The 19122-nt window shown below is 38.6% G+C and overlaps 1 protein-coding gene across 2 annotated transcripts in view; it reads left to right on the top strand.

Moving 5' to 3' along the window:
• KCNH1 (potassium voltage-gated channel subfamily H member 1) overlaps positions 1-19122 on the top strand; it is a 440752-nt gene that overhangs the window by 180129 nt on the left and 241501 nt on the right. For both annotated transcript variants that reach the window (XM_074385133.1, XM_074385132.1), the window contains exon 7: positions 12071-12500. In XM_074385133.1, coding sequence (XP_074241234.1) covers positions 12071-12500 — 430 coding nt within the window. The remainder of the gene's footprint in view (positions 1-12070; positions 12501-19122) is intronic.

The following is a 19122-nucleotide window of genomic DNA, read 5'->3' as shown; positions in this document are numbered from 1 at the left end:
TTGTTTGGTTTGTTCTTGCTTTTCTAATTCCTTGAAGTGCATTGCGAGGATGTTTATTTGCTGTATTTCTGCTTTTTTGATGTAGCTGTTTATTGCTATAAACTTCTGCTTAGTATTGCCTTTGCTGTATCCCATTGTTTTTAGTATGTTGTTTCTGTTTTGATTTGTTTTAAGAAAATTTTAAATTTCCTTATTTATTTATTGATACATTGGTCATTTAGGAGCATGTTGTTTAATTTCTATGTATTTGTATAGTTTTCAAAGTTGCTCTTTTTATTGATTTCTAGTTTTATTCAGTTGTGGTATGAAAAGATACTTTATATGATTTAATTTTTAAAAACTTTTCACGACTTATTTTGTGGCCTAATGTATGATCAGTCCTGGAGAGTAGATTTTCTATTCCTTTACTGTCTTTTAACTTTCTTGAATTTACATAATACAAAAATTTATTAACTTAATGGTGTTCCGTAGGCTTTCTTCATTATTTTTTATTCTTTTGTCCTCTGGGTTACTTCAGAAGACTTGTTTCAAGTTCAGAAATTGTTTCTTTTCCTTGAACTCGTCTGTTGTTGACACTCTGTGTTATATTTTTTATTTCATTCTCTGACTTCACCTCCAAGATTTCTGTTTTGTTCTCTTTTATAGTATATTTTTGTTGAATTTCTCATTTAGGTCATGAGTTATTTTTTTGATTTTTGCTGAATTGTCTATCTGTATTCTCTTATATCTCACTGAGTTTATTTTTTAAAAATATTTTTAAAATTTTTAAATAGGTTTTTGGGGAACTGTTGGTGTTTGATTACATGAATAAGTTCTTTAGTGGTGATTTCTGAGATTTTGGTGCATCCATCTCTGGAGCAGTGTGCTCTGTATCCAATGTATAGTCTTTTTATCCCTTACTACTCCCACCCTTTCCCCCGAGTCCCCAAAGTCCAATGTATCATTCTTATGCCTTTGCGTCCTCATATCTTAGCTCCCACATATGAGTGAGAACATACAGTGTTTGGTTTTCCATTCCTGAGTTACTTAACTTAGAATCAGAGTCTCCAGTTCCATTCAGGTTGCTGTAAATGCCATTATTTCTTTTTTTTTTTTGTAGCTGAGTAATATTCCATAATATATATACATCACATTTTCTTTATCCACTTGTTGATTGATGTGCATTTGGGCTGGTTCCATATTTTTGCACTTGCAAATTGTGCTGTAATAAACATATGTGCAGGTATCTTTTTCGTATAATGACTTCTTTTCCTCTGGTAGATACCCAGTAGCGAGATTGCGGGATCAAATGGTAGATCAATTTTTAGTTTAAAGGAATCTCCACACTGTTTTCCATACTGGTTGTACTAGCTTACATTCTTACCAGCAGTGTAAAAGTGTTCCCTTTTGACTGTATCCCTGCCAATATGTATTATTTTTGAGGTTTTCATTATGGCCATTCTTGTAGGAGTGAGGTACACATTGTGGTTTCCCTGATAATTTGTAATGTTTAGCATTTTCTGTACGCTTGTTGGCCATTTGTATATCTTCTTCAAGAATTGTCTATTCATGTCTTTAATCCACTTTTTGATGGGATTGTGTTTTCTTGCTGATTTGTTTGAGTTCTTTGTAGAGTCTGGATATCAGTCCTTTGTCAAACATATAAACTGTGAAGATTTTCTTCCACTCTGTGGGTTGTTAACTCTGCAGCTGGTTTCTTTTGCTGTGCAGAAACTTTTTAGTTCAATTAAGCACCACCTATTTATTTTTGTTTTTGTTGCATTTGCTTTTGGGTTCTTGGTCATGAAGTCTTTGCCTAAGCCAATGTCTAGAAGAGTTTTTCCAATGTTATCTTCTAGACTCAGGTTTTGTGTCTTAGATTTAAGTCTTTGATTCATCTTGAGTTGATTTTTGTATAAGGCGAGAGATGAGGATTCAGTTTTATTCTTCTATATGTGGCTTGCCAATTATCCCAGCACCATTTGTTGAATCGGGTATCTTTCTGCCAGTTTATTTTTTGTTTGCTTTGCCAAAGATCAGTTGGCTGTAAGTATTTGGGTTTATTTCTGGGTTCCTTATTCTATTCCACTTGTCTATGTGCTTATTTTTATGCCAGTACCATGCTGTTTTGGTGACCATGGCCTTATAATATAGTTTGCAGTTAGGTAATGTGATGTCTCCAGATTTGTTCTTTTTGCTTAGTCTTGCTTTGGCTATGTGGGCTCTTTTTTGATTCCATAAGAATTTTAGGATTGTTTTTTCTAGTTCTATGAAGAATGATGGTGATATTTTGATGGGAATTGCATTGAATTTGTAGATTGCTTTTGACAGTATGGCCATTTTCATGATACTGATTCTACCCATCCATGAACATCCTATGTATTTCAATCAGTTAGTGTCATCTATGATTTCTTTCAGCAGTGGTTTTTAGTTTTCCTTGTAGAGGTCTTTCACCTTCTCGGTTAGGTATATTCCTAAGTATTGTATTTTATTTTTATTTTTGGAGCTATTGTGAAAGGGATTCAGTTCTTGATTTGATTCTCAGCTTGGTTGATGTTGGTGAATAGAAGAGCTACTGATTTGTGTACATTAATTTTGTATCTGGAAACTTTGCTGAATTCTTTTATCAGTTCTAGGAGCTTCTTGGATGAGTTTTTAGGGTTTTCTTTTTTTCTTATTTATTTTTATTTTTGGAGATACAGTCTCTCTTTGTTGCCAGGCTGGAGTGCAGTGGTGTGATTTCAGCTCACTGCAACCTCTGACTCCTGGGTTCAAGTGATTATCCTGCCTCAGCCTCCCAGGCAGCTGGGATTATAGGTGTGCACTACCACACACAGCTTATTTTTGTGATAGGGTTTCACCATGTTGGTCAGGATGGTCTTGATCTCCAGACCTTGTGATCTACCCACCTCGGCCTCCCAAAGTGCTGGAATTACAGGTGTGAGCCACTGCATTGAGTCTGTCTTTAGAGTTATCTAGGCATACAACCATATAATCAGCAAATAGTGACAATTTGAGTCCCTCTTTTTTGATTTGGATGCCCTTGATTTCTCTCTTGCCTGATTGCTCTGGCTAAGACTTGCAGTACTAAATTCAAGAGAAGTGGCAAGAGTGGGCATCCTTGTCTTGTTCCAGTTCTCATTGGGAGTGCTTTTAACTTTTCCCTATTCTGTATAATGTTGGCTGTGGGTTTGTCATAGGTAGCTTTTATTACCTTAAGCTATGTTCCTTCTATGCAGATTTGCTGAGAGTTTTAATCATAAAGCGATGCTGATTTTTTTCAAAAGCTTTTCCTGCATCTATTGAGATGATCATGTGATTTTTGTTTTAAATTCTGTTTATATGGTGTATCATATTTATTAACTTACATATATTAAACCATTCCCACATCCCTTGTATGAAACCAACTTGATCATGGTGGATTATCTTTTTAATATGCTATTGGATTTGGTTCACTAGTATTTTGTTAAGGATTTTTTAATCTATGTTCATGAGGGATATTGGCCTGTAGTTTTCTTTTTTGGTCATGTTCTTCCCTGATTTTGGTATACTGGCTTCACAGAATGATTTACAGGGGATTCTTTCTTTCTCTATCATTTGGAATAGTGTCAGTAGGTTGGTACCAATTCTTCTCTGAATGTCTGATAGAATTCTGCTGTGAATCCATCTGGCCCGGGACTTTTCTTGTCAGAAATATTTAAATTATTAATCTCACTGCTTGTTATTGGTCTGTTCAGAGATTCTGTATCTTTCTGGTTAAATCTAGGAGGGTTGTATATTTCCAGGAATCATCTCTAGGTTTTCTAGTTTACATGCATGAAGTTGTTCATAGTAGCCTTGAATAATCTTTTGTATTTCCGTGGTATTAGTTGTAGTATCCCCTGTTTCATTTGTAATTGAGCTTATTTGGATCTTCTCTCTTCTTTTTTGGTTAATCTTGCTAATGGTGTATAAATTTTATCTATCTTTTCAAAGAACCATCTTTTCATTTCGTTCATTATTATTATTTTTTGTTTCAGTTTCATTTAGTTCTCTATTCTTTATTTCTTCTATTGGGTTTGAGTTTGAATTGTTCTTGTTTGTGCAGTTCTTTGAGGTGTGACCATAGATTGTCTATTTGTGCTCTTTCAGACTTTCTGATGTAGATGCTTAAGGCTATGAAGTTTCCTCCTAACACTGCTTTTGCTGTATCCCAGAGGTTTTGATAGATTGTGTCACTATTATCATTCAGTTCAAATAATTTTTAAAATTTCTTTCTGGATATCATTGTTGGCCTAGTGATCATTCAGGAGCAGTTTATTTAATTTCCATGTGTTTGCATGGTTTTGAGTGTTCCTTCTGGGGTTCATTTCCAATTTTATTGTACTGTGGTCTGAGAGAGTGCATGATATAATTTAGATTGTCTTAAATTTACTGAAACATGTTCTGTGGCCTATCATATGATCTATCTTAGAGAATGTTCCATGTGCTGATGAATAGAATATATATTCTGCAGTTGTTCGGTAGAATGTTCTGTAAATATTTGTTAAGTTTATTTGTGGTAGGATATAGATTAAGTTTGTTTCTTTGTTGACTTTCTGTTTTGATGACTTGTCTACTGCTGTCAGTGGAGTATTAAAGCCCCCCCCCCCCACTATTATTGCATTGCCATCTATCTCATTTCTTAGGTCTAGTAGTAATTGTTTTATAAATTTGGGAGCTTCAGTGTTAGGTGCATATAGATTTAGAATTGTCATATTTTCCTGTTGGACAAGGCCTTTTATCATTATATAATGTCCCCTTTTGTCGAATAGCCACTACTCCTCACTTTTGGTGTCCATTTACATAGAATATCTTTTTCCACTTCTTTACCTTAAATTTGTTTGAGTCCCTATGTGTTAGGTGAGTCTTCTGAAGACAGCAGAGACTTGGTTCGTGAATTCTTATCCATGCTGCCATTCTATGTCTTTTAAGTGGAGCCTTTAGGCCATTTACATTCAATGTTAGTATTGAAATTTGAGGTATTATTCTATTCATTATGTATTTATTGCCTGAATATCTTTTTTCCCATTCTGTTATTGTTTTATAAGTCCTGTGAGATTTATGCTTTAAGGAGGTTCTATTTTGGTGTATTTCAAAGATTTGTTTCAAGATTTAGAGCTCCTTTTAGCAGTTCTTGTAGCGATGGCTTGGTAGTGGTGAATTCTCTCAGCATTTGTTCATCTGGAAAAGGCTGCATTTTTCCTTCATTTATAAAGCTTAGTTTTGCTGGATACAAAATTCTTGACTGATAATTGTTTTGTTTAAGGAGGCTAAAAATAGGACAGCAGTTCATTCTAGCTTATAGGGTTTCTGTTGAGAAATTTGCTGTTAATCTGATAGATTTTCCTTTATAGGTTACCTGATGTTTTTGCCTCACAGGTCTAGGTGATCATCTTTTTGCAATGATTCCTCTTCCTGTTTTTTGAGCTTCTTTTATTTGGATGTCTAGATCTCTAGCAAGGCTGGGGAAGTTTTCCTTGATTATTCTCTCAAATATGTTTTCAAAACTTCTAGACTTCTCTTCTTTCTCAGGAACACCAATTATTGTTAGGTTTGGACGTTTAACATAGTCCCACATTTCTTTGAGACCTTGTTCATTATTTAAAATGCTTTTTTCTTTGTCTTTGTTGGATTGGGTTAATTTGAAAGCCTTGTCTTCAAGCTCTGAAGTTCTTTCTCCTGCTTGTTCAATTCTATCCTGAGACTTTTCAGTGCATTTTGAATTTCTCTAAGTGTGTCTTTGATTTCCAGAAGTTGTGATTGTTTCTTATATATGCTGTCTATTTCACTGAAAAATTCTCCTTTTATATCCTGTGTCATGTTTTTGATTTCTTTAAGTTGGACTTCACCTTTCTCTGGTGCATTTTTTATTAGTTTAATAGTTGACCTTCTGAATTCTTTTTCTGGCAATTCAGAGATTTTATCTTGCTTTGGATCCATTGCTGGTGAGCTGGTATGATCTTTTGCGGGGTGTTGAAGAAGCTTGTTTTGTTGTATTACCAGAATTGTTTTTCTGGTTTCCTCTAATTTGGTTTTACTATGTCAGAGGGAAGTTCTGGGATTCAAGGACTACTGTTCAAATTCCTTTGTCCCACGCAGGGTGTCCCCTTGACACAGTGTTCTCCCCCTTCCCCTAGGAATGGGGCTTCCTGAGAGCCAAACTACAGGGATTGTTTTTGCTCTTCTGGGTCTGGCCCCACAGTGGAGCTACTGGGCTCTGGGTTCATACTGGGGAGTGCCTGCAAAGAGTTCTGTGATGTGACCCATCTTCAGGTCTTGCAGCCATAGATAACAGGACTTGCTCCAGTGGAGGTAGCAGGGCAGTGAAGTGGACTCTGGGGGATCCCTGTGTGTGTGTGTGTTGAGATGGAGTTTTGCTCTTGTCTAGGCTAGAGTGCAATATTGCGATCTCGGCTCACTGCAACCTCCACCTCCCAGGTACAAGTGATTCTCCTGCCTCAGCCTTCTGAGTAGCTGGCATTACAGGTGTCCACCACCATGTCTGGCTAATTTTTTGTATTTTTAGTAGAGATGGGGTTCCACCATGTTGGCTAGGCTAGTCTTGAACTCCGGACCTCAGGTGATCCACCTGCCTTGGCCTCCCAAAGTGCTGGGATTACAGTTTTAAGGTTGAGTTTTTATTGAGTGTTCTGTTTTTGTGTTGGTTGGCCTCTAGCTAGGAGATGGCACTTTCAAGAGTGCATCAGCTGTGGTCCTTTAGGGAGGATGGAAACTTGCCCTAGGGACACCTGGTTAAGTATTCAGGTTTCTCAGGTGGTGGGCATTGAGATAGGGCTTCCAAGAGATTATGACGTTTGTCTTTGGCTACCAGGGTGGGTAGAGAAAGACCAGTAGCTGGGGACAGGGATAGGCATATCTGAGCTCACTTTCTCCTTGTGTGGGGCTTGCTGAAGCTGCTGTGGTGGATGGGAGTGTGGTTCCCAGTCCAATGGAGTTATATTACCAGGGGGTTGATGGCTGCCTATGCTGGGTCATAGAGGTCACCAGGGAAATGGGGGAAAGCCAGCAGTCACAGGCCTTATCCTGCCCCCATGCAGCCCTCATTCTTTTTTTTTTTTTTTTTTTTTTTGGCAGCCCTCATTCTTAAAGGCTGGTTTCACTCCCACAGTGGCCCTCCCCGCCCCCAAACAGCACCAAGTCTATTTTCAGACAGTTAGTGACCAGGGCTAAGAACTTGCCTGAGGCCAAGGCCTTCCCGCAGAGAAAGCAAGCCGACTCATGGTTTGTGGCATTTCAGGGAGGCTGTAGCAATGATTCATTTCCTTCAAAGGATCTGTGGATTCTCTTGGCTTTCCCGGTATATTCTTTAAGAGCATTATTTTGAATTCCTTTTTAGGCATTTTATAGATTTTCTTTTCTTTTGGGTCTTTTACTGGAGAATTATGATGTTCCTTTAGAGGTGTCATGTATTCTTGCTTTTTTGTGTTTCTTGTATTTCTACATTGATATCTCTGCATCTGGTAGAATTGTTACTTCTTCCGTTTTTGCAGAGTGGCTTTTGTAGGGAAGGACTCTTTTCTGTTAGTATGTCCTTTAGCATCAGTTGGGTAGGGCACTGTGGCTTTAATCTGGGTAGGTGCAGGAATGTAGTCTCTGCATTTTTTTTCTATCATCAACATCAATGATATCTGTGATTGCCTTTGTGGCCTAGACTACAATTGTTAGCGGAGGCAGTGATGTCCTTTTCCGGGGTTAGGGTTGCCTGACAAGCTGGTTCTTAAACTCTGGAAGTGCATATCATGTAGAGTGACTCTTCTGGTCATGGAGACAGCATTGCTGGTGGTGATATGTGCCAGGTAGGCCAGTCCCTGTTTCCACAGTGTGCAGAAGCTCTGACAGCCAAGGAGTGAGGTGTGTTTTCTGATGCAAGAAGTCTCACGTTTTCAGTGTCGTAAAATAAAATAAAAAAATGTTTGGAGTATTTTCTATTTATCTCATCTACTGAACTCAGGCAAGTAAGGAAAAAAATTTCAAATTAATAGCCTAAAATGCTTCTAAGTAGCTATAATTCCAGCTGCTAATGCAGTAAAAGAGAACTTATACAACAGCCATGTAATAGAGTATCAATGTACACATAAATAACACAATGAAAAAAAATGCATGTTTTTTGTTGCTTCAGAGGCCCTTTATAACAAGAAAGAATTTTAAAATAATTCAAACATCAGTTTAGTTTAGAAAATGTTCAAGAACCTTTCTGCAAAGTCATTGTACTCTAGACCTTGTGTGTGTGTATTTATTCCCTAGGGCTACTATAACATGTTACTACAAACTAGGAGACTTAATACAACAGAAATTTATTCTCTCACAGTTCTGGGGACTAGAAGTGTAAAATCAAGGTGTTGGCAGCGCAATGGAGAGTATCTATTACATGCCTTTCTCTTAGCATCTAGTGGTGCTGGCAATTTTTGACATTCCTTAACCTGAAGATACATCTCTCCAGTCTGTATCTGTATCACTCCAGTCTCTGTATCTGCATCTGCTACCTACTATTTTCCCTTTGTATTCATCTCTTCTCTTATAAGGACACCAGTAATACTGGATTAAAGATCTACCCTCTTCCAGTATGACCTAATCTTAACTAACTATATCTGAAATTACCCTATTTCCAAATGAGGTGCATTCTGAGGTTCTAGGAAGGACATGGATTTTTGTGGGGAAATTATTCAACACAATACATGTTGAATACATGGGGCTTTTAAAATGAATAACAAGTGGCTTCTGCTTTCAGAAAGATATAGTTCCTGATCTAGCTGGGGAAATAGGCACAGGAAATTAATGCAAGGCAATGCGTTCAAGTGGTGATGGATACAGAATACTTATGGACAAATGGAGGAATTGGTGCTTATTTGGAGTTGGTGACAAGCCTAAAGAATCACTAGTATGCAAAATGGGAATGCTGAACATTCTGGACTAAAGGACCAGTTTGAGCAGGCACAGTGGTGCAATATTGTCTCTACCGTGTGGGATGCTTGCAACACTCACTTTGAGTTTATGGCTAGAGGATAGTATAGCCTTTGGGTAGTAATTGCATGGATTGTGGCGACCATTGAGAAAGGACGGAGAAAGGACGAAGTAAGAGGGAGATAAGAAAGATGACAAGACCCTCATTGGCAGTTTATTTCTATGAATGACTGCTACAGAACTCTGTTCTTCAAAGGTATTAGGAATGGGAGTGGTCTAGGAGAGGCTGGATGACCATTTCTTAAGGGTGCTCTAGAAGACATTGCTGAACTCAGAGGAACTGGTCTAGGTGAATTCTATGCTCCCCATTGGTTCTCCAATTCTGTGATTATTAGGTAGAAATATATTTTCAGTTAACATGTCTTGTATCTCTCACTGTTATTATGCTTTAGGTGCTGGAGACACAATAGTGAAGAAAAAGACACTGTCATTTCAATCTCTTCTCTATAGCATTAGCACAAAGAATATGTAGTAGGTTCTCCATAAATGTTGCTTTGAACTGAATATAAGTAGGAAAAATGACAAGGCAGTTTTGCCCTGGGCAATAAGTTCTGCTTCAGAGTAGAACTGTTTGAAAGATGATTTCAGGGACCTCCTTATGAGGAGGTGGAGAGCAGGTGGCTGCTGATATGGTGTTTGATTTCTGAGTCATCAAAAACACTCCTTTGCCTCCCAAAATATCTCCTCCATGCAGGCTGTGGGTGCTTTTAATTTCACTGTTGGAAGTTGGTTTCCCAAGGTTTTCTCCTCTGTTAGAATGTAAATGCCTATGGAGAGAGGATATCCATTCACCCTCATTAGTCTTTTGTACCTTAGTATGAGGGATTTTTCTCAGCCCTTTCTCCATAGAAGGTTTTTGAGAAAAACACAGGGAGGGAAAAAGAGACCCAGGGGAGAAATATTGGGCATGCCAAGAGTAAGGTTTCTTAAAAATGATTTGGAGGGGAGACCCTGGCCAGTCAGGGAGACTGACCCTGGAGATGTAGTCCCTTGGCCTACAAAAATCTGTTTTTATTCTTGTATCTAGCCAGCCATTTGCTGGTGTATGTTGGACAAGAAATGATCATTTCCATTGAACATTTTATGGCTACAAACTTGTCAGGTTTTTGTTTTTTGTTTTTTTTTTTACAGGACAATAAATCTTACCTCTTTCATCCTCACTTCAACAAAAATTTGTGTGGCAATCGGATGTATGGTCTTTATTGACAGGGCTATGCTACATATGGTTTACATGTTCACATGACAGAGGGGCTCTCTATTTGTCAGGGAAAGCAAATATTAGCTACTGTCCCCCAAAATTCCAGTGGCTTATTTCAGAGGTTTCTTTCTCATTTACATCACAATACAATTCAAATTGATTGTTGGGGAAGAAGTGTTCGACATAGTCCTTCAGGGACCCAGGCTCCTTTCATGCTATGGGTCAACCTTCAATACGTGGTTTCACGGTCAATGCTAGACTCACCTGGAAGATGTGCTAGGGGAGGAGAAGCATGTAGAGAAAGCACACTTATTAACTGTCATGGCCTGGAAGTGACATATTTCACCTCACATTTGTTTGGCAAGAACTAGTCACCAGGAATGACCCAGATAGTAGAAGATGCAAAATATAGTTTAGCTGTGTATCCAGAAAGAGGAAAAGCCTTCGTGGATCGCTGACATAGGTTCATCAAAAAGCATTTGCACATTTTCCTCCTGTCTGTGACATAACTTGACCCTTGGAGTGTTGTTATTAAAGGGATGGTGGACAAGAGAGAATAGCAGTGATCTAGAAACTGTTACTGTTTAAAATAATGAAAAGTAATTAAATCTGCTTGGTGGAGGACATCATCCTTTCTCGGATTTTTGCTATATAATGGGGGACAAAGTTCTGATTCAAAGAAATGTCTTTTTTTTGTTTGGTTGTTTATTTGCTTTTTAATGGAAATAGAAAAAAGCTAATGTAAATTTCCCTTGCTTACATCTTGGAATCACCTTAGAACACCTTAAGTTTGGGGTTTTCAATGATCTGGCTTCTGCAATACGTTTCAGCTGTCTTTGGAGATAGAGTATGTTAGTGTATGGAGAAGACTTAGAGATCCTCTATCCGCCTCCCATTGTCTAGAGAAGGGAACTGAGAGGTAACTGAATTATCCAAATTCACAGCAAGTTAGTGGTTTATGTTGGTCTCAGAATTTACCAGGTTTCTATTCTAGTGCTGTTTCCTAGATAACTACTATTTGGAGAATAGACCTGGCCTGGTGAGATCAGTGGATGCCAGCCAGAAGGGAAGAGGCTTGACCAGGTGAAATCAGGAGGTTCCTTCTAGCTCTTAGATTCCTTGACTGATTGTATTTAAGTAGCTGGTGTCTCATTGTATAATCTCTGGCCTGACAGAAGCGATATGACCTTCTAAGAATTTATAAAGTTTCTGAGGAAACAGAATCTCAATTCTTTATTCTTCTCAGCTAATTCTTATTTTTGGCTTTTTAAAAACTATATTTGTTTTAAAATTTATATATATTTTTAAATTATAAAAGTAATATAGAAATTAAATATAACAAAATATATACAAAATATAATATAAAATTGCCTTTAATTTCATAACTTGCTAATGCAGCAATAACCACTCTTAATATTTTGGTGTATTTCCCAACCATTTTCAGCACACATATTTGCATACGTATGCACAATATAATTTGGATGAAATGTTATGCAATGTGAAATTAATGTTATGCAACCCTTAAAATTTTTCATATTATGCAATATCTCATTTCCATGAAATGAAATATTATGCAACTTAAAAATTTTTTTTAAGTAAGTAATGATATGGAAAGATGCTCACATGTTTTTGTTTACTTATGTACAATATAATTCTAATTCTATTTGTTTTTGTCTGCTTATTTGCTTTTTAATGGAAGCAGAAAATGCTAATGGGAATCTCCATGTCATACATCAGGGAATAAAATCCTAATTTTACTTTTTTTGAGGGTTGCATAATATTGCATCATGGAAATATAATATGCTTAAAATAATGGCCCAGGTGGGGCGGAGGGGACTAAAGTAGTATCTTTGGTTCTTTGGCCTTGACGCTGTGTTCCTCTTCTACCAGGGCATCAGCAGCCTGTTCAGCTCTCTAAAAGTTGTCCGGCTGCTCCGTCTTGGGCGAGTGGCCCGTAAGCTGGACCACTACATTGAATATGGAGCTGCTGTGCTGGTCCTGCTGGTGTGTGTGTTTGGGCTGGCTGCACACTGGATGGCCTGCATCTGGTACAGCATTGGGGACTATGAGATCTTTGACGAGGACACCAAGACAATCCGCAACAACAGCTGGCTGTACCAACTGGCGATGGACATTGGTACCCCTTACCAGTTTAATGGGTCTGGCTCAGGGAAGTGGGAAGGTGGTCCCAGCAAGAATTCTGTCTACATCTCCTCGTTGTATTTCACAATGACCAGCCTCACCAGTGTGGGCTTTGGAAACATCGCCCCATCCACAGACATTGAGAAGATCTTTGCAGTGGCCATCATGATGATTGGCTGTAAGTATCACAGTGCTGGGTGGGGGTGGTAAGGTCATGCTGTTTGGCCATCTCTTCTGTTAGCTGGAAATAGGGCAATGGCTACGGTGCCAGCAGGATCAGGGGAATAACTTAAAATATGGAGAGTTTTTTTTTTTAAGACTAGGTTTATAATTACCCTGATAATTAAAGCAGTATATATTTATTGCAAAAAAGTTTAGAAAATACAAAAGAGTGCAAAGTAGAAAGTGAAGACTATCCATAATTCTGCCTCTCAGAGATAACTACTACTACTGTTGGTGTCTTCCCCTACAGACTATTTTCTTTGCATATCTGAATACGTATAGATTTTTGTAAACTTAAAATGAAACCTGGCTGCATACACACATTGGCAAACTATTCATAGAACAGTGAATTATGGAATTCTTTTCATGTCTTTTCTTTTTAATAAAAATTGTATATATTTAAGGTATGCAATGTGATGTTTTGATATAGTGAAATGATTATGACAGTGAAGCAAATTAACATATCCATTCCTTTAAATAGTTAACATTTTTGGTGAAAGGGCTTTAAATCTACTCTCTCAGCAAATTTTCTGTATGTATTTTTACAGTATTATTAACTATAGCCATCATGCTACATGTCAATTTGAACATAGTTCTGGATCAGCATAGCCCAATATAGTATGAGAAAAAGAATTTATGAAAAATGAATGTAAAACATCTCATTATATTTTATATTGATTATATATTGAAATGGTAATATTTCTGATATATTGGGTTTAGAAAAATATTCTCAGAATTAATTTAATCTGTTTCCTTTTTAAAAGAAGCTCCTAAAAAATTTAAATTTAATTTTTTGAACAGTGCTGGTCTAGATCAACATTTTTGATGTCTTGTTTGATGGGAAATTTTCCAACTCAAAGAAAAAAAAAATCCACAAACACAGAGGGAAGAAAGGCTCTTGTTCAGTTAAGAAGTAATAGGTTGATGGAGTAACTTTATTGGATTGAAAAACCTTAGTTCTTGAGGAAGATACTTAGATCTGATTGATTTATCCCCTGACCATTGTATAACTGTTCTATTGCTGAGTGTAAAAGCAACTTTTGGCTGTAGACAACAATGAATTCCCTTCATTAAAGGGAGTCTTGTGTAGAAATGGACCTACCTGGGATGGAAAAAGCAAACAAGTTTAAGTGGATTGGACTCATTGTGAAACTGCTAAGTGCATCCTGTGGGCTCTTAAATGAGAACTTGAGATGCGAGAAGACAGTCCTCTGGTGAAACTTCAACATAGGCAGGTCTGAACACACACGAAGACTCTTGGGCTCTGGTTTCAGTAGACAGAAACTGTTTTGCTTGATGTATTTCTTTAGGATGGGGTTGACAAATTGCTTTACTGACCAGGGCAACCTGAGGCTTCAGCTTGCCTTGCTTTGTCCAACTGGCCAGAGATTCAGCATCCTGCTTTGTGAGTGGATTTTCTTACCTTACATTGTCACATTTGCTGCTTACTAACTCCTTTTTTGCAATTACCTCATCATGTCTGATGCAGTCCTTTCATAAAAGACCTCTCTGCAGGCAGAGTTTTCCTAAGAGTATTTAAGGAATGTGTCTAAGGGGGTAATTGATTTGTGGGAAGTGTATGCCTATGGAGCATTGGGTTTGCTCCTTACTTTAAAATGGGTTTTAACAGAGATGATTGTTTGGCCATGGGAAGCAGTGTTAAGGATCTGTGGGTGGCTAATTGCTTCATCTTAATTAGAATTTGAGGTGCTTTCTCTTGTCACAGAAAAGGATTTAAGACCTTTTCTCTTCTAGAACTGTTCCAGCCTTAACTGCTCCTATTTCCTAGGCAGTGCTTACTTACAGCACTTTTGCGAGCCTTGGGGCACCCAGTAAACAACCAGATGCTTAGGACATGATTTCATATCCTTCTCTTAGACGGGGGATGAGCCACTTTGTCAATCCAAATACCTCATTATATCCATTACAGAGAATTTGCTAAGAGTGGTCATTTAGAAAATGGGTCCCATCTTATGGACTCCCAAAAGGCTTTCAAATATGAGATTTCCCTGCAACTTCTTACCTGGAAGAAAAGAAAATAGTTCTGGTGGCATATAATAAGGATAAGCAGTGGGAATTTTTTGTTTGTTTTTGTTTTCTCCAAAACAATTTGTCTATGGAAAGACCAATTTCTTGGATATAGTCTCCAGGGAAAACCTCAGTTATTACCGCTTCTTTTCCCTCTCCACTGTCTCAGAGTCAGATGATACGGCTCTTTCATTCATTCATTCTTTCTTTTTTTTTTTATTGCATTTTAAGTTTGGGGGTACATGTGAAGAACATGCAAGATTGTTGCATAGGTACACACATGGCAGTGTGGTTTGCTGTCTTCCGTCCCCTCACCTGTATCTGTCATTTCTCCCCATGCTATCTCTTCCCACCTCCCCACCCCCCCGTCCCTCCCCCATTTCCCCCCAACGGACCCCAGTGTGTAGTGCTCCCCTCCCTGTGTCCATGTGTTCTCATTGTTCAACACCCGCCTATGAGTGAGAATATACGGTGTTTGATTTTCTGCTCTTGTGTCAGTTTGCTGAGAATGATGGTTTCCAGGTTCATCCATGTCCCTACAAAGGACGTGAACTCATCGTTTTTGATGGCTGCATAATATTCCATGGTGTATATGTACCACATTTTCCCTATCCAGTCTATCATCGTTGGGCATTTGGGTTGGTTCCAGGTCTTTGCTATTGTAAACAGTGCTGCAATGAACATTCGTGTGCATGTGTCCTTGTAGTAGAATGATTTATAATCCTTTGGATATATACCCAGTAATGGGATTGCTGGGTCAATTGGGATTTCTATTTTTAGGTCCTTGAGGAATCGCCACACTGTCTTCCACAATGGTTGAATTAATTTACATTCCCACCAACAGTGTAAAAGTGTTCCTATTTCTCCACATCCTCTCCAGCATCTGTTGTTTCCAGATTTTTTAATGATCGCCATTCTAACTGGTGTGAGATGGTATCTCAATGTGGTTTTGATTTGCATTTCTCTGATGACCAGTGATGATGAGCATTTTTTCATATGTTTGTTGGCCTCCTGTATGTCTTCTTTTGTAAAGTATCTGTTCATATCCTTCGCCCATTTTTGAATGGGCTTGTTTGTTTTTTTCTTGTAGATCTGCTTTAGTTCTTTGTAAATTCTGGATATCAGCCCCTTGTCAGGTGGGTAGACTGCAAAAATTTTTTCCCATTCTGTTGGTTGCCGATTCACTCTACTGACTGTTTCTTTTGCCGTGCAGAAGCTGTGGAGTTTGATTAGGTCCCATTTGTCTATTTTGGCTTTTGTTGCCATTGCTTTTGGCGTTTTGGTCATGAAGTCCTTGCCTACACCTATGTCCTGAATGGTTTTGCCTAGATTTTCTTCTAGGCTTTTTATGGTGTTAGGTCTGATGTTTAAGTCTTTAATCCATCTGGAGTTAATTTTGGTGTAAAGTGTCAGGAAGGGGTCCTGTTTCTGCTTTCTGCACATGGCTAGCCAGTTTTCCCAACACCATTTATTAAACAGGGAATCCTTTCCCCATTGCTTGTTTTTGTCAGGTTTGTCAAAGATTGGATGGTTGTAGATGTGTGGTGTTGCCTCCAAGGCTTCTGTTCTGTTCCATTGGTCTATATCTCTGTTTTGGTACCAGTACCATGCTGTTTTGATTACTGTAGCCTTGTAGTATAGTTTGAAGTCCGGTAGTGTGATGCCTCCTGCTTTGTTCTTTTTGCTTAGAATTGACTTGGCTATGCGGGCTCTCTTTTGGTTCCATATGAAGTTTAAGGTGTTTTTTTCCAGTTCTGTGAAGAAGGTCATTGGTAGCTTGATGGGAATAGCGTTGAATCTGTAAATTACTTTGGGCAGTATGGCCATTTTCACGATATTGATTCTTCCTAACCATGAACATGGAATGTTTCTCCATCTGTTTGTATCCTCTCTTTTTTTTTTATTTTATTTTTTATTTTTTTATTGCATTTTAGGTTTTGGGGTACATGTGATGAACATGCAAGATTGTTGCATAGGTACACACATGGCAGTGTGCTTTGCTGCCTTCCGTCCCCTCACCTGTATCTGTCATTTCTCCCCATGCTATCTCTTCCCACCTCCCCACCCCCCGCCCCTCCCCCATTTCCCCCCAACAGACCCCAGTGTGTAGTGCTCCCCTCCCTGTGTCCATGTGTTCTCATTGTTCAACACCCGCCTATGAGCGAGAATATACGGTGTTTGATTTTCTGCTCTTGTGTCAGTTTGCTGAGAATGATGGTTTCCAGGTTCATCCATGTCCCTACAAAGGACGTGAACTCATCGTTTTTGATGGCTGCATAATATTCCATGGTGTATATGTACCACATTTTCCCTATCCAGTCTATCATCGTTGGGCATTTGGGTTGGTTCCAGGTCTTTGCTATTGTAAACAGTGCTGCAATGAACATTCGTGTGCATGTGTCCTTGTAGTAGAATGATTTATAATCCTTTGGATATATACCCAGTAATGGGATTGCTGGGTCAATTGGGATTTCTATTTTTAGGTCCTTGAGGAATCGCCACACTGTCTTCCACAATGGTTGAATTAATTTACATTCCCACCAACAGTGTAAAAGTGTTCCTATTTCTCCACATCCTCTCCAGCATCTGTTGTTTCCAGATTTTTTAATGATCGCCATTCTAACTGGTGTGAGATGATATCTCAATGTGGTTTTGATTTGCATTTCTCTGATGACCAGTGATGATGAGCATTTTTTCATATGTTTGTTGGCCTCCTGTATGTCTTCTTTTGTAAAGTATCTGTTCATATCCTTCGCCCATTTTTGAATGGGCTTGTTTGTTTTTTTCTTGTAGATCTGCTTTAGTTCTTTGTAAATTCTGGATATCAGCCCCTTGTCAGGTGGGTAGACTGCAAAAATTTTTTCCCATTCTGTTGGTTGCCGATTCACTCTACTGACTGTTTCTTTTGCCGTGCAGAAGCTGTGGAGTTTGATTAGGTCCCATTTGTCTATTTTGGCTTTTGTTGCCATTGCTTTTGGCGTTTTGGTCATGAAGTCCTTGCCTACACCTATGTCCTGAATGGTTTTGCCTAGATTTTCTTCTAGGCTTTTTATGGTGTTAGGTCTGATGTTTAAGTCTTTAATCCATCTGGAGTTAATTTTGGTGTAAGGTGTCAGGAAGGGGTCCTGTTTCTGCTTTCTGCACATGGCTAGCCAGTTTTCCCAACACCATTTATTAAACAGGGAATCCTTTCCCCATTGCTTGTTTTTGTCAGGTTTGTCAAAGATTGGATGGTTGTAGATGTGTGGTGTTGCCTCCAAGGCTTCTGTTCTGTTCCATTGGTCTATATCTCTGTTTTGGTACCAGTACCATGCTGTTTTGATTACTGTAGCCTTGTAGTATAGTTTGAAGTCCGGTAGTGTGATGCCTCCTGCTTTGTTCTTTTTGCTTAGAATTGACTTGGCTATGCGGGCTCTCTTTTGGTTCCATATGAAGTTTAAGGTGTTTTTTTCCAGTTCTGTGAAGAAGGTCATTGGTAGCTTGATGGGAATAGCGTTGAATCTGTAAATTACTTTGGGCAGTATGGCCATTTTCACGATATTGATTCTTCCTAACCATGAACATGGAATGTTTCTCCATCTGTTTGTATCCTCTCTTTTTTTTTTATTTTATTTTTTATTTTTTTATTGCATTTTAGGTTTTGGGGTACATGTGATGAACATGCAAGATTGTTGCATAGGTACACACATGGCAGTGTGCTTTGCTGCCTTCCGTCCCCTCACCTGTATCTGTCATTTCTCCCCATGCTATCTCTTCCCACCTCCCCACCCCCCGCCCCTCCCCCATTTCCCCCCAACAGACCCCAGTGTGTAGTGCTCGCCTCCCTGTGTCCATGTGTTCTCATTGTTCAACACCCGCCTATGAGCGAGAATATACGGTGTTTGATTTTCTGCTCTTGTGTCAGTTTGCTGAGAATGATGGTTTCCAGGTTCATCCATGTCCCTATAAAGGACGTGAACTCATCGTTTTTGATGGCTGCATAATATTCCATGGTGTATATGTACCACATTTTCCCTATCCAGTCTATCATCGTTGGGCATTTGGGTTGGTTCCAGGTCTTTGCTATTGTAAACAGTGCTGCAATGAACATTCGTGTGCACGTGTCCTTGTAGTAGAATGATTTATAATCCTTTGGATATATACCCAGTAATGGGATTGCTGGGTCAAATGGGATTTCTATTTTTAAGTCCTTGAGGAATCGCCACACTGTCTTCCACAATGGTTGAATTAATTTACATTCCCACCAACAGTGTAAAAGTGTTCCTATTTCTCCACATCCTCTCCAGCATCTGTTGTTTCCAGATTTTTTAATGATCGCCATTCTAACTGGTGTGAGATGGTATCTCAATGTGGTTTTGATTTGCATTTCTCTGATGACCAGTGATGATGAGCATTTTTTCATATGTTTGTTGGCCTCCTGTATGTCTTCTTTTGTAAAGTATCTGTTCATATCCTTCGCCCATTTTTGAATGGGCTTGTTTGTTTTTTTCTTGTAGATCTGCTTTAGTTCTTTGTAAATTCTGGATATCAGCCCCTTGTCAGGTGGGTAG

The sequence above is a fragment of the Saimiri boliviensis genome, chromosome 14 (genome assembly GCF_048565385.1).
Source record: "Saimiri boliviensis isolate mSaiBol1 chromosome 14, mSaiBol1.pri, whole genome shotgun sequence".
NCBI lineage: Eukaryota > Metazoa > Chordata > Mammalia > Primates > Cebidae > Saimiri > Saimiri boliviensis.
The sequence above is the reverse complement of the archived record's forward strand: the minus strand, read 5'-3'. Positions and strand labels throughout refer to the sequence as shown.